This window comes from Micrasema longulum, unplaced genomic scaffold, assembly GCF_059751315.1.
Source record: "Micrasema longulum isolate JH-2025_06_02 unplaced genomic scaffold, ASM5975131v1 h1tg002420l, whole genome shotgun sequence".
NCBI lineage: Eukaryota > Metazoa > Arthropoda > Insecta > Trichoptera > Brachycentridae > Micrasema > Micrasema longulum.
Window position 1 is genome coordinate 63,007 of NW_028279567.1, and position 16,556 is coordinate 79,562.

Consider the following 16,556-nt stretch of genomic DNA (forward strand, 5'->3'; position numbering starts at 1 on the left):
ACACCAATCACAGCGTATCTTGACCATTTTTGTTACATGAAGGCAAGATGATCAGTCCTGCGCTTCAGATACCAGTCCAGAGACTATGAAAAATTCTAGTGCAAAAACCCCCTCATAAATAAATATTTTATATCAACCATGTCGGGAATCGAACCCGAGACCTCTAGCATGGTAGCCAAACGCGCTGACCATTACACCTCGAGGCCGACGTTTTGTATTTGTTACCATTATTTTATTGTCTTATGTTATTTTGTTCAATTGTTTGTATATACGAGTGTCTTTTTTTAAAAATACCTCTTGTTATTGATTTAGGACATATGTATAATAAATATTATATAAATTAGACGAAGTTATGCAGATAGCGTCCAACCCTCAAAATGCTAAAAATTAAAAATGGCGGTTTTGATAGCATACTACGATATCTTTATGTGCTGAGGACGTCCAAGGTCCAAGTGCTATACTTTTTTTGCCAATCAAAGAAATTTCTAACCCACATCACGGCTATCTCTGCTATACTAACTTTAAAAACGTCCCAGTGGTTTGACTGTTTTCTGCAGATCTTTTTTTAAAATTTTTTTTATTTCTTTAATTGGCAAAAAAGTATAGCACTTGGACCTTGGACGTCCTCAGCACATAAAGATATTATACTATGCTATTGAAATGCTTGTCAGTACCGAGGTTTGTAAGCAAGTATGGCCAAATAACACTTCATTATAATATTATAAACAATTTTAATAAGATTCCTAAGATGTTTTTAAAAGAAAATGTTGACAAAGCTTTTTAGAAAAAATAATTAAACGGTTAATGGGTAACAAAGCTTTATATTAATTATCATTTAATTTCATCTATTTTAATTTTTATAAATAAATTTTGTGTAAAAATTAGGTATGCTTTTAGTTCTTAATAATGTTTGTATTACTTTTTAAATTTATAAAATTTCTTCAACGTTTTTCTTTGTAAAGGAAAAATATTATAATCTTAATACCCATCCACAATCCTCTTTCTTCTCTAACTCATATAGTGTCCATGCGGCTCGACTGTGGAATCATCTCCCACCCACCATCAAAGATGTTACTACATTATCTCTGTTTAAATCACGTCTGAAGAAACATCTCCTTTCTCTTTCTTAATCTCTCCTCCTTTCCTTTTTCCTCTTTCCTCTTTTTTCCTTTTTCCCATTGAGTAATACTTTTGATTTAGGGTTATTTATAAACAAATACGTTTACTTCTATTTTTATATACTTTTAGCTTTTTAATCTTTTTTTTCTATTGAATATGTTCTGTAACTTGAATTTTAAAAATAAAACTTTTATTTTATTGGTTGATTGGAAGAAATTGCCATTTGGCAATAAGCCCACCAATGTACAAATAACATGATGTACAAACAGTTAAATAAATAAAAATAAGAAACCTGCTGACAAGCCAGTTTCGCGGTTTAGTGGGTTTCATTATTTTTCCTTTTATATTTTCTGTTCGTGTTTTTACCTTCTTTAGTAAAAATGTTTTTTTTTTTTTTTTTTAAATCGGCATTAAAATAATTTTTAGCATTTTGAGGGTTGGACGCTTTCTGCATAACTACGTCCAATCATAATAATTGAAAGAAGAAAAGTAAATACAGTAGAAGTATTTTTATGTTTCGATTTATTTCGAGATGCCAAGTGTTAAATATAAAATAATATAAAACAAATGCATAATGACTTATGGTGTTTGTTCACCAAGATAGGTCGATGAGGTTCTCATAGTCGAAAAGTTTTCGTTGGAAAATAATGTTAATAACAAGGAGAAGAGCGAAACAAGGTGATAGAATGAAGAAAATATGAGTATTTACATAGGAATTACAACTACAATAACACGAACTGCGGGGTCATCACAAGCTGAGGTACGGAGTCCAAACACATAGTGGTTGTTTAATAGTAATGGGCGTACTCTCCGTGGGAAGCGGCGGCCTTGGCGGCGAAGTGGGCAGCCTTGGCGTGAGCGACCTCGGGGGTGTCTACCACGCGTCCGTCATGTCCGATAGGGGCGCCTCCGTGGGAGTAAGCTCCGTAGGATCCTCCATAAGCCAGAGCACCATAAATTCCGTGAGATCCGTGGGAAGCGGCGGCTTTAGCGGCAAAGTGGGCGGCCTTGGCGTGGGCGACCTCGGGGGTATCGATCACTTGTCCATCGTGGCCTAAGGGAGCGGCACCATGAGCGTAAGCGCCGTAGTAAGCGGGAGCGGCGTAGGCGCCATATATGGGGCTGGAGTAAGCGAGAGGGGCGTACACTCCATGGGCACCGTGGGTGGCAGCGGCCTTGGCGGCGAAGTGGGCGGCCTTGGCGTGGGCGACCTCAGGGGTGTCGATTACTTGTCCGTCATGTCCCAGAGGAGCGGCACCATGGGCGTAAGCTCCGGCATAGTGGGCGCCGTAGACGGAGGGGACGGCGAGGGCGGAGTACAGAGCGGGAGAGCCGTAAGATCCGTGGGTGGCGGCGGCTTTAGCGGCGAAGTGGGCGGCTTTGGCGTGGGCGACCTCGGGGGTATCGATCACCTGTCCGTCGTGTCCCAGAGGAGCGGCTCCGTGGGCGTAAGCTCCAGCATAGTGGCCGGAGTAGATAGCAGGAGCGACGGCGTAGGTCAGAGCTGGAGCATAGCTGACTGCGGCATAAGGGAGGACTCCGTAAGAGCCGTATCCATGGTCGTATTGTCCAATGTCTTGGCTTTCAGCCAGACCCTCGCCCCTGTATTGGCCGTCATCGTGTCCATAGTAATTAGCGGACGCGGCTCCCAGGCACAGAAGGGTAGCGAATAACTGAAATAAAACGCACTGTTATTAAGGTGTACTCCAGGGAAATAATATGGGTCCCCTATTTTTTTTTATCTAGGAAAAATTTACACTTATTCAAAAAATTTTGTCTTTTAATTTAAAAACAGGTAGGTTAGAAGCTAATATTTTTTTATATATAAATCATAAGCAAGCATAAAATAAACATTAATTGTAACTAATAATAATCGTATTTGAATCCGATAAAACTATGATTCATAATTTTATCTTTACAGTCTTTAAATTTGCATTTAATAGGAACCCAAAGTAGACACGAATAAATTCAATTAACCATTACTCAGAAACAATCTTGTTAATGTGGTTTGTTTTCAACGCGTACATTATCAATTCCAAGGCTACATAAGAAATTGTTAAGAAATATTTCCGACCTTACTCACAGAATAATTATTTATAAATATTTAGATCAATGATATCAAAATGGAATCAATATCAATCAATGCATTATAGACTAGATCAAGTCTAGTGCTACAGTGAAAAAATCACAGTAATATCGTTGGACTTAATACGCCATCAGTTTTATTTGAAACGAATCACAAATTAAGAAGAAAAAAAAAGTATTTGAATAATTATTGTCTTTTAACGTAATTTTATTATTTTTCAGTTTTTTCTATGACATTTAACACATATTTATTGAATGTGAATAAACTAACTTAATATTTTTAGATATGCGTCGATCGGTTTTGAGGTTATCACAGTGTCATCAAACTAAGTTTATCGAAAAAATAATAATTAAAAAATGAGGGTGAATAAAGACAATTTAAATCTTACAGGAGTATATTTAGATAAAGACTCGAAATTGGATTTGAAATTTTAATTGAATTTTTCGAAAGTGCGGTAAAACTGAGAGCATCAAATTGTACGACGAAGTTTCTTGAAAATGTGTAATATAAAATTATAAAAAGGATTTTAATAACAACAAACTACGTTGAAGGACGTCACTTGTTCTTCCGAATCAATCAATGATAGTGTTGTGAAACATTTCCAATTTATGGGAAGCCAATTCTCCAATTAGCGGAACTCACTGAAAAGAACTTGCGGAGTAATTTCAAAATTAAAAAACTTTGATAAATCACGGCGCTGTTAATACGATACATGAATATATTAAAAACCAATCAAACTAAGATAATTTAATATATTATTGTAGGACAATTTTGCACACATAAAAAAAATGTACACTTAAAACAGTAATTTAAATAATGTTAAATATAACAAATGTAAAAGATAAGAAATGAAAAATATATAAACGTTAAATTAAAGTTTGCTTCTATATCTGCTTCTCTCAATATTTCGATGACTTTTTCCTAAATTTACAAACATTGTCATAAAAAATATCAGCCTCGGTAAATCTATTGTTATATTGGTCGCATATTCTAGGTATTGTAGATTGTTTCAAATAGTTTGTTGACGCGTTGTCTGTGTAAAACGGAAGATTTTGTCTTGTCGGTCCTCATGGCACACGGAATAAAAGTGTTTCAAGAAGATTAGGGGAAATCAATTTTATAATTTATTAATTTGTATTAAGATAACAGGTCTAACATTATTCTTGGACTTTAAGAGAGTTTATTAAGAGCTGTATCCAAAACTAGTTGTGTAAATTAGTGTTATAAATAAACAGAACAAATACAAAGTGATTTTTATAATTATAAATTTGGGTTGTGGTCTCTTGGCTAGTGTTGCAAACTCACGGATCAAGGATCCAAGGTTCGAACCCCATTCTATCCCAACGTAATTTCCATTTTTTAATAATGAGTTATTTACAACCCGTTGAAAATGGCCCAAAATCGAAATATTTGGGCAAATCTCAAGAAAGCCGGTATTTTTTTGTTAAGTGACTGTTCTGAATGATTTTTCAGTTTATTTTTGGACCATGTTATTTTAAAACCGGGTAAAACAAAGTTATACAAAAAAATAAAAACACAAAAAACACATACTAAAACAACCCCAAAAGCGACAATTCCTAAACCATATACTTTTAACAATGTAAAATTTTCTAGTGAAATTTTAAATTTGTGTAGCATTTCGATATAAATGCGACGAAAATAAAATTATTCATACGCAAGTCAATTTTTCCGATGGCGATTCTTTAGGGTTTTAGTTAAAATAATGTATGTTTACATTTGAGTCACCGCCAGCAAATATTTAGTTTAATTATGTCCTTTTTCTACGGTAGATGATTTTACTCACCAGGGCGTTCATGATTGTCTTGAGTGAGCCTTTTCTGAAGAGAAAACTGCTTGTGGTCTGATGGAAACTGACCGACGCCTTTATATCCTTCTGTCTCTATGGAGGGGTGATATTAATTATTATTCAGTAGCATCAAAAATAACCAACAAATACCTGTTTAACTGAAACACGGAGGTAAAAGACAGTAACTCCAAAATGACAATTTAATATTATAATATTATGAATTTTGAATCTAGAAAAAAAGGACATAAAATAGATGTCCTTCATAGAGACAGAAAAATATAAAGGCGTCGGTCAGTTTCCATCAGACCACAAGCAGTTTTCTCTTCAGAAAAGGCTCAATCATGAACGCCCTGATAAGTAAAATCTTCTACCGTAGAAAAGGGACATAATTAAACTAAATATTTACTAGCAGTGACTAATACTACATAATGGGCTTAAACACTACAACGACCTACCTTACTATTTGAAAACTTTTAATGGAGACAAATTCAAAATCAATCTGAAAAAGCACATGATGACTGAACTAACTAGACTAGACGAGACATAAAATGACTAGACAATATTAAATTTCTAATGTAACCCTAACGGGTTTTTTAAAATTGTAAATAAATAAATAAAAAAAATGTAAACATGCATTATTTTAATTAAAACCCAAATGAATCGCCATTGGAAACTTTACTTGCGTATAAATAATTTTAGTTTCATAGCATTTTTATCAAATTGCAATACAAATTTGAAATTTCCCTAGAAAATTTTACATTGTTAAAAGTATATGGTTTAGGAATTTTCGCGTTTGGCGTTGTTTTATAGGTGTTTCTTTTGTTTATACTTTGTTTTACAAGGTTTCGAAAAAACATGGTTCAAGAATTAAATAAAAAATCATTCAGAACATTCACTTAACAAAAAAATACTTGCATTCTTAAGATTTATTTTATTTTTATTTATTTCATTGACATAAACGGCAAATCTGCTTTTTACAAACATTTTTAATATTAACATATTTGGCTTAATATTTTTTTTTAAAATATGAATTTCCTTGTACCCAAGATTTATAAAAAAAAAATTAAACCAAAAATTAAACAAGATTTATATTAAAAAAAATATACAACATATTCAGTAGAAAGTTTAAATAATAAAACATTCTACAGTAAAACAACAAGAAAATCATAGGTACTGTTTCACACAGCTAGGCAAAGTGAACAAAAAACTGTTTATATATATATGTATATATATATAAACAGTTATAAAACTGACAATTTTTTGTGACAATGAATGTAAATTTAGGTCAAAAATTGCAATACAAATTTGAAATTTCCCTAGAAAATTTTACATTGTTAAAAGTATATGGTTTAGGAATTTTCGCATTTGGCATTGTTTTATAGGTGTTTCTTTTGTTTATACTTTGTTTAACACGGTTTCGAAGAAACATGGTTTAAGAATTAAATAAAAAATCATTCAGAACATTCACTTAACAAAAAAATACTAGCCTTCCTTAGATTTATTTTATTTTTATTTATTTTATTAACATAAACGGCAAATCTGCTTTTTACAAACATTTTTAATATTAACATATTTGGCTTAATATTTTTTTTTAAAATATGAATTTCCTTGTACCCAAGATTTATAAAAAAAAAAATTAAACCAAAAATTAAACAAGATTTATATTTAAAAAAATATACAACATATTCAGTAGAAAGTTTAAATAATAAAACATTCTACAGTAAAACAACAAGAAAATCATAGGTACTGTTTCACACAGCTAGGCAAAGTGAACAAAAAACTGTTTATATATATATGTATATATATATAAACAGTTATAAAACTGACAATTTTTTGTGACAATGAATGTAAATTTAGGTCAAAAATTAAAGAAATTTTGAGAGAAGGAGACATTTAACATTATTATTCTATAAATATTTTTTCATTTCGTTTCTTTTACAGTTATTATATTGAACATAATTTAAATTATTGTATGAAGTGTGAGCATTTTTTTTGGTGTGTGCATGAGTTTCTTACACTAATAAACAAAGAAATTGGCAATATATGTGTACATACTCTTTGTTTACCTAATAAAATAAATAAATATATATATACATTATGAAATTCATGAATAAATAAATATAATTACCATTCACCATCTTTGAAAAAGTTTAAAAGGTTTGTTTTATAGGAACAATACCCTAAACTTAATATATCAGATACGTGGGAATAACTATTGCCGAGTTCATGAAGTCTATTTAATACGGCATTACAAGTATAAACTGTCCGTGAATTGTTGCTACAAAACGGTGGCACCTGTCTAGTCATTCTTTTGCACAAATATTTCGATTTTGGGCCATTTTCAATGGGTTGTAAATAATCCACTATTAAAAAATGGAAACCACGTTGGAGTAGAGTTGGGTTCGAACCTTGGATCCCTGATCCGTGAGTCCGCAACACTAGCCGCAAGACCACAACCCGACCTTATAGTTATAAAAATCACTTTGTATTTGTTCTGTTTATTTATAACACTAATTTACACAACTAGTTTTGGATCCAAATTCTTAATAAACTCTTTTAAAGTCAAAAAATAATGTTAGACCAGTTAATTTTAAAAAAATAAAAATATTTCCCTAATCTTCTTGAAAGACTTCCATTCCGTGTGCCATGTAGACCAACAAGACAAAATCTTCCGTTTTACACAGACAACGCGTCAACAAACTATTTAAAACAATCTACAATACCTAGAATATGCGACCAATATAACAATAGATTTACCGAGGCTGATATTTTTTATGACAATGTATGTAAATTTAGGTAAAAAATCATCGAAATATTGAGAGAAGTAGTTATATAATTATCTTCTTGACTTAAATGTAAATAAAAAGGGGCGTCTCTGACATAAGTGGGTAAATTATTCCACAATCGAGCAGCTACTACTGTGAAAAAGGAGGTAAGAAAATTAGAGCGATGAAAGGTTATTAAAAGAGGTCTCTCGTTACTAGAACGAAGATACAGTCCATGTTGTGATATAGGTTGGATGAGCTCTCTCAGATAAACAGGCGAAGTGGGATTATTTAAAATATTGTGAAGAAGTGATAGAATGTGAATGTTTCTTCTATGCCTGATACTGAGCCAGTGTAGTTGCGTGCGATATTCGGTTATGTGGTCGAATTTGCGAAGATTAAAGATATGACGTATACAAACATTCTACAATCGTTTCAACTTATTAAGCAATTCAGAGTTAGCATCTGGAGCTAGGCAACACAGACCATTTGTTCTTCCGGAATGCAGGACAAATTTATTATTGATGATACCTGTGGGGATAATGATTGTACACTTGAACAGCCTAACAAGAGAGTTGGATCTTGGTGAAGGCAAAACTAGCGGTTCACAATGGAGTTCTAGTGCCAACTCTCATGTATTAAAGCAAAGCATGTAATTGAAAAAATAATGATGAAAGAAGATTAAGTGCTGTCAAAATGCGATCCCTCAGGCGAATGTGTGGTAAGACGATGTATGATAGGTGCACAAATGTCGAGATCTGTGAACTGTGTAAGGCCGAGACATGAAATATTGACAGAATCAAGAAGGGGGTGCTGCGTTGGCTTTGACGTGTAAAGCGAATGGACAGTGAAAGAACGGCCAAAATAATCTACGATGCGAATGTTGATGGATTTAGAAAACGAGGAAGACCGAGAAAGACATTGCGCGATCAAGTCCATCAAATACTTGAAGATGGACATGTCAAGAGTAGGAATTATCGGCGTGCGTGCATGAGAAAATGTATGAATGTAGAGGAAGCGAGGTCTGAATGAAAATACAATGTGATGTGGCATTCTATCCTCTCTGCCTATCTCTACGGGGAAACTACGTGATGGTTTGTTTTATTTCTATTTTGTATTTAAGGATATTTTTCTTCTTCTTCTTCAGCCTTATTCTCTCCACTGCTGGATAAAGGCCTCTTCCAAACGTTTCCATTCCTCCCTATCACCAAGCTTTCATCATCCACGTTTTACCGGCAACAGAGGCAATGTCGTCGACCTATTTTTTCTGTGGCCTTCCAAAACTTCTTTTGTTTGCCCATAGTCTCCGCTCTATCATTCTGGGTGTCCACCTGCCATCATTTTGTCTCGCCAAGTGTCCTGCCCACTGCCATTTTAATTTTGCTGCACGATCCATGATATCCATGATTCCGGTTTGGTGCCTTATTTCTTCATTTCCTACTCTGTCTCTTTGACATACACCGAGCATCTGTCTTTCCATGGATTGTTGCGAGCATTTTCATTTCTGGCTACTTTTTTGTGTTATAGACATGGTTTCTAGTCTGTATGTTGTCACCGGCAATATGCACGATTCATATACTTGTCTTTTCAAGCATATAGGGACTTCTTTATTTTCAAGAATATATTTAAGTTTGCCGAAAGCAGCCCAACTTACCCCTATTCTTCTTGGTAATTCCGCTATCTGGTTATCTTTACCAAGTTTGACATTGTGTTCTAAATACATATATATTAAAAATAATAAAATAAATACAAAACAACTTTTTATCCACTACATTTTATTTTCCACCGACCGGTTTCAAAGCAAACAAGCTTCTTCGTCAAGGTTTACGTAACTAATGAATTGATTCCTTTTTTATTTTTATCGTGTTCACTAATACTACACGTGGACCCAATAAATCAAGTCGTTTTTCCCTTAAACGGGTGGTAATTTGATATCATTATTTTCGAAGTTAGACAGGAGAGGACTGAAAGAAATATTGTTTATTTGGTTTTTAATTATTGTTTTCTTATTATAAATCGCAAATTCGTGGTTAAAAACAAAGTTGTTTTATTTATTTTATGAAAATGAATAACAAAAAAGTGAATGCTTCAAATATAAACTTTACATATATATTCATTCATTAAAGGATAATATTTTATTAATAATGCTTAAATCTGCCCTCGAATGGGACGAACGACATATTTTCTTTATTTTAAATTAAGTTATGCGTATTAAAAGTTAAGTTACCATATTCTTCCTCTTGCGAATGATATAACATATTTGTTAATTGGCATAATGACAAGGTCGCGATTTCTAGTTCATTCAACGATTTTGTTTTTTAAAGGTGTTTTAATTTTTTTCTTGCAGCCAAATACGAACAAGGCGTATTTGGTGGTCAAGCAGAAATGTTGGGTGATTTATATTAAATTTGCTTCAAAGGTTAAATCAACATAAAGACTGTGATTTGACAAAGGTTTATATATACTGTTATTGTGTAAAAAGAAAAAGGTTTTTATATTTAAATTATTTATTTTATAGTACATAAAATAAAAATCACGCCATTATTTTCATTGTAATTACTGAGCAGATTTAAATAGGATATATATTATTTAAAATAACACCCTCGTATGAAAACGTAAAAGTAACATTCAAGTGATGCTTTTAAGTATTTATTTATTTACTTTAAGACAGTTTATTACCTATTATTTGAGACATAAGTCCCAACTCCATGGGACTAAAAGTCCTGCATTGAGTTGGGACGAGCAATTAGTTGACACAGACACATTTAAAAATTTATTAATTTTTATATGAGAGTTGCATTTTTTTTTACCTTGCTTATAATATAAAAGGTTTATATTTCAAAATGAGGATTTTTCTGCTATTGTATTACATTATTTTAGCTAAACTGTTGGAATCAGGAATAATATTCTAATGTGGGCCAACCAGGTACTTTTCAGCATTTGCTCATGTGTAGAGGAAACCACATTAAACTCTTCAGGAGAAGCCGGCCTGTTGGTCAACCATGGCATTACTCTACATAATTCCCTACTTTGGTTTATTTTACTAATTGCCTGCACCATATTGATCATGTATGATACTACCTCTCGTGTTAGTTCTTTACTACCCATCACCGATGGGATGTCGCAAAGATCGTCACCCAGGCTTCTGTATCGCGCCTCCAACTGTTGTCTTTGAAAGCTGAAAAAGGGGCAATGCATCAACGGGTAAGGGACATCTCGAGGAGTTTCACGGTCGCATAAGCAGCTGTCGAACTCGGAGAGCTTGAAGCGATGCAGGTAGCTCATGAACCCACCATGACCCGTGAGAATCTGGGTGAGCTCGTAGCCAGTTTCCTGCATTCTCCCGAAATCATAGGCATGAAAAATTGTAGGGAAAAACATTTTAGAAATACTTCCGGTAGGTTCACTCAAATAACGATCGTTTCCGAGTTGAAAGGTCCTGCTTCTTATTTTCCTTTTGGCAAAGCTGAGCGGGAAATCGGTTAAATCGGGGGCTGTCTTCTCGAGCGTAGTTCCCGAGCCTTTTCGTCAGCCTTTTCGTTGCCAAGGATTCCGCAGTGTCCCCGTATCCAGCCGATGTACACGTCGTGGTGTCTGCATCTTAGCTTCTGGATATCTGTTCTAATGTTCATTACCATATATATGATCACAAATATTTTATATGATCAGAAACACAACAATAATTATAATTACAGTAAAAAAAACAATTTATGGCATTTCAATATTGTTAACAGTAAACTCAAACATTTGGAAAAACATCAAGGAGTTTCCCAATCTTATCCCTCCCACTAAGGAAAATCCAGTCCTTAACTCCTCTCTTGAAATTAGTTTGTCTTTCTTCTTTTAAACACTCGGTGCGATAAAGGAGAGATGTCTTTGAGTAAAATTCGCTCGGGCTTTTGGTATGGCATAATTTGTGCTCTAGGATAACCTCGCACGAACATTTTGCTAAGATATCTCCTTATTAATCAACCAGAAATGTGTAAGTGCTTCTTTTAGGTACCGTTGTCTCATATCTAGCATCTTCATTTATTGGAACAACTGTTCTGACTGTTTGTTTGCCATGCAAAAGGACTCGGGTTCGATTCCCGACACGATTCCCACTTCGCCTGTTTATCTGAGAGAGCTCATCCAACCTCTTTCACAACACGGACTATCTCTTCGTTCTAGAAACGAAAGAACCCTTTTAATACCCTGTCATCGCTCTAATTTTCTTGCCTCCTCTTTCACAGTAGTAGCCGCTCGATTGTGGAATAATCTCTTCACTGATGTTAGAGACGCCCCTTCTTTATTTACATTTAAGTCAAGATTGAAATGTCACTATCTAAATATTTAAATCGTTCCTTTATCCTTCTTCTTTCCTTCCCACCCCCTCTCCACTCTTCATAGTATTGTGTTATTTTTTTTACATATTTTTAATTTTGTTAATCTTTGCTTTTAATTTTTGTATAAAATTGTTTGATTCAATATGTCCATGTATTTATAATTTTCTCAAACTGAACGGTTTGGGTAGGTAGGAAAAAATTGCCTCAAGGCAATATGCCCACCCTTATATGTATATAAAGTGTTAAATAAATAAATAAATAAAATTATTGAAATAAAATATTTTATCAAATTTTCATTTCACTAGAATACTTCATTTTTCCTGGACTGGCACCTGACTCGTAGGACTGATCATCCACAATTTTTTGAAAGTAAAAAAAAAAATTTTGTTTTTATGATAAACCCAAGCATTTCAATTTTGGGATCATTTTCCATTAGTTTTAAATAATTTACTATTCTGTTGGACATTTGATACGCGTATCCGTGACGTAAGCGACGGGGCCACAACCCGTTTCAGACATCAACAGACCTTCCGTTCCGCTAAGAAAGTGTTCGGCATTTCGTGTCCTTCTTCAGTCACCACCTGGTATTTGAAATGTTTATTTTTACTTATCATTTTTATGACAAGGTACACTGCGTGCTGCGTATATTCAAATACTTCGATAGAATTTCCAAGGCAAACTTTGCTAAGAATGCTTTCCTTCTTTCACTTTTCATTAACAAACTTCTCTTTCTTATTTAACACTTTAAGCACCGGCCGAATACACATAACTTTTTGTTAAATACTGACTTCTTCAGATTGTATTAAACTTCAGTGTGACATTCAAAATATAATTCAATGGAGCAAACAAAACAAATTATTCTTCAATGTTTCCACATGTTTTGTAATGGCATACACAAGAGCATCCAAAACAATATACTATCGTTATCTCATGGACGGAGTAAGGCTTGAAAGGGCTTCAACGTCCAGAGATCTCGGGGTGTTGTATGATGCTCAGTTATCTTTTAATCTTGATATGGTTAATCTATGTAATGACTCCCTTAAAATGCTTGGTTTAGTTCTTAGAAATGCCAAGATCTTTTCTAACACTCAGATTATGAGGACATTGTATAATTCCTTGGTAAGAAGTCGTTTGGAGTTTAGTTCCATTATTTGGTCGCCACATGAGGCTCTATACTCTTGGTGGATAGTGATGGTGAAGAGAGTGCAGAAAAATTTTCTGCGCTATCTGTACGTAAAAGAGTGTGGATATTATCCTTGGCTCTTCCCAACCGACTTTTTACTGGGGATGTTAGGCTATCAGTCGTTATGGAGGAGGAGGGACGTTAATTTGGGTGTTCACCTTTTCCAGGTGATCGTTGGTCGCATACATAACTCAGAAATTCTGATGGATGTAGGTCTGTTCGTACCTGATAACTATCTTCGACAAAGACAGCATCGATTGTTTTACCTACCGCGATGCAGAACTAACCTGCAAATGGTTATGCCGGTTGGCAGAGCGATCTTGCTACTTAATCGCATCGCCTCGGATGTCGACATATTTCACGACAGTGGGCCTTCCCTTAGGAAAGCACTTTCTAACTTTTAATTTTTCTTTTACACATTTTGTTATATTATTTTAATAACATAACTATCTACTGTAATTTGTGATCTATTATTTTATTTAGAATGCATTGGGTCTTTTTTCTGTAATGTTATAAATATCAGAATAAAATAAATTAATAGAATTTACCCAGTGCCCGGCCCGTTATTGTGAAATTTCATGCTTTGTGAAGGGTTTCTTAAAGCGTCATAATTATGAAAATACTGGGTTAAATCAATTAAAACTTCTCATATTTATTTGAAACAATTTAATAAGTCATTTTTGTATTACAGTTTGCCAATATCGACTTTTTTGGAGAGCCACATTGCGCATTGCAATGATCGCACATATACGGGGCCTCACTCCTTTTTTATTTATTTATTTATTTATTAATGAAATCATACAGTCTTTATATAAAACAAGGTACAAAATAACAATTTTAAAAAGTAAGACCAATTATAGATTTCACACTAATGAATGCAGGAGAAGAGGGGAAAAATAATTTAATTCTAAAAAAGTAAAAATAAAAATATTACATAAAAAGTTCATAAAAAGGAGATGACATTGTAAAGCTACTCTACTTTCCTCCCTCTCTCTCTGCTTCCATGAACATTTCAATTTAATTGTAAAAAAAAACACAACTATCAATAAATTATTCGATGCAGGTAGTAGATGTAGGTAAGTATAAATTAAGAGTTGAAATCAAATGATTAAAATTAAAAATAAAAGTTAAAATTAAAAGTTTAAATTAAAATTAAGTTAAAAGTTTAAATTAAAAGTTAAAATTAAGAAAAAAAAAATAAAAATTAAAAATAAAAATTAAAATTAAATATATTTTTTTTGTGCTTTGTATCCCGAAGCTGTGTAAAAACGTGATTATAATAACCATTCGTTGTGCCCCAGTCCCGTGTTTTCACGTGGTTTTCCAGCAGCGAAAAAGTACTAATAAAAGTCACTAGATGTCAATAAAATGCACTTTTTTAGACAGCTGGTAAACCCCGTGAAAACACGGGACCGGTACACAACGCATTGTTATATAATCACGTGTTTACACGGCTCCGGGATACAAAGTGTTTACTAAGTTTTTTTTCATACTGATAATGCTACAGGCATAGAATTAAGAATAGTCCAGGAGGAGCGTAGAATCATATTTGAATACATTGGACTGTGTCCAATAATTCCTCCACTATGATCTACTTTTGCCGCGCGCATTCGTGAGGTCGCAGCGTAAAGTTGCTTGAGGTGAAAAAAAAATCATTACAGAAATATAAGGTAAAAAAAAGCAATCTGTTGATTTCTCTAAAATTTTATTGTGCACGCGGAAATATTGATTGACACAACAGACTAGATAAGTAATGGGTCATTTAATATGAATAATTGAATTAATGAACTTTAAACTTTAAATACAAAACAAATTTTATTTTACATAAAACGGATATTTTTATATCATGTTAAATCATATTTTATGTTTTGAAGATAATGTCAGTCAAATGTCCACCACAGAGTTGTTTAATCCATGATCCGATTTTCATTAATTCTTTCATTAAATGAGCAAAGTAGGGTGAAAAAAATTACTACCCTGGCAACACTAACGAAATTACTATTTTGTTTCTTCGACAATCTGACAGATGGAAAAATGTTTCAATTTTTAAGTAATGCATTTGTGACAAACACATTAATGTAATTTGATAATTACACATGAAATGTGATTGCATCCTGTTTCTTTAATATCCTAGCAGTATATTTACACTTTAAAAGGACACAACACGGCATAGTTGAATTCAAATTAGAAGTTGCGTACTGAGCGACATCTACAAAGAAACTAATGGGTCAAAACGTAAACCTATTCATTTATGAGTAGTTGATTCGCCTTCTGTTTGATGTGCGTATGCGGTTTCTGGACTATTCTTAACTCTATGGCTACATGCATATTATACCTATGGACTAGAACAGTGTTTGCGTAACCATTTGTAATCCTACTTATTAGTATCATTAAAAATACTTTTATATTTATAGATTCGAATTCCTGCCAACAAGGTCCATTTCACTGGCTACGCCTCTAATACGTCATGATTCGGTTAAATTTTGAACTTTGTTTGTGACCGTTCAAATTTAAATAGAACATCGTCACGAATCTTGGCGTCACATTTATCGAGGCCTAATATGTCGCGTTTATTGTAAACATATTTTTTAACCATTTTTAAAAATTATATGTGAAAACATTTCTCTAAATATCTTTATTGATCTTGATAATACGATTATTATTCCCAATCCATTTCACATATTTTTATCGGTATTCGTAGGATATGTGTGACATCACCAAGTTGTCGAGTTCTTGACCGTATAGCCCACCATATGCAAATTTACAGGCCTAATTAAAACACCACGCTTGTTGAAATCTTTTAATTTATGACTATTAAATATTGTACTGCAAAAATGTTGTCTGCAGCTACACCGTGTGACAAAAATAAAGGTGTTTTTGTATATTTTATTCCCCGTGTTTGGCCAAGTAAAGAATTAGGAGATTTTCAATGAGAACACTCGACGGGTGCTTTCTGGTAGATAAGCTGCTCTTAGGTAAAAATCCTGAAACAAGTAATCGAGTGAAATAATTTATCCTCGTACTGTAGTGATTGACGCGTTCGCTTACTATGCTTAATGTTCTTGGGTTTAATTCCTAAGAAGATCAATATGAAATAAATATTAAAAAGGTGTTTCTGCACTGCGATTTCTTGGTATACTGAGCTTATGAATGTATTTATTTTATTATTGTCACAATGAGTTCGTTCAGTGATTTATTTTCAATATTTTATTTATTTTTTCATTTGCAAATTTATTTATTACCCCTTACGGATTATTACATTTATTTTACA

General features: G+C 33.3%; 1 protein-coding gene across 1 annotated transcript; it reads right to left on the reverse strand.

Annotated features, from left to right (window-relative positions):
* Nucleotides 1-1,624: 1,624 nt before the first annotated feature.
* LOC148272238 (uncharacterized) lies at nt 1,625-5,085 on the reverse strand. Its single transcript, XM_088240302.1, has 2 exons — nt 5,010-5,085; nt 1,625-2,792 (listed from the first exon to the last, which is right to left on the reverse strand). Exons 1-2 carry the CDS (start codon nt 5,019-5,021, stop codon nt 1,908-1,910), a joined length of 897 nt encoding a protein of 298 aa, XP_088096428.1. The 5' UTR covers nt 5,022-5,085; the 3' UTR covers nt 1,625-1,907.
* Between the last annotated feature and the right edge of the window lie 11,471 nt (nt 5,086-16,556).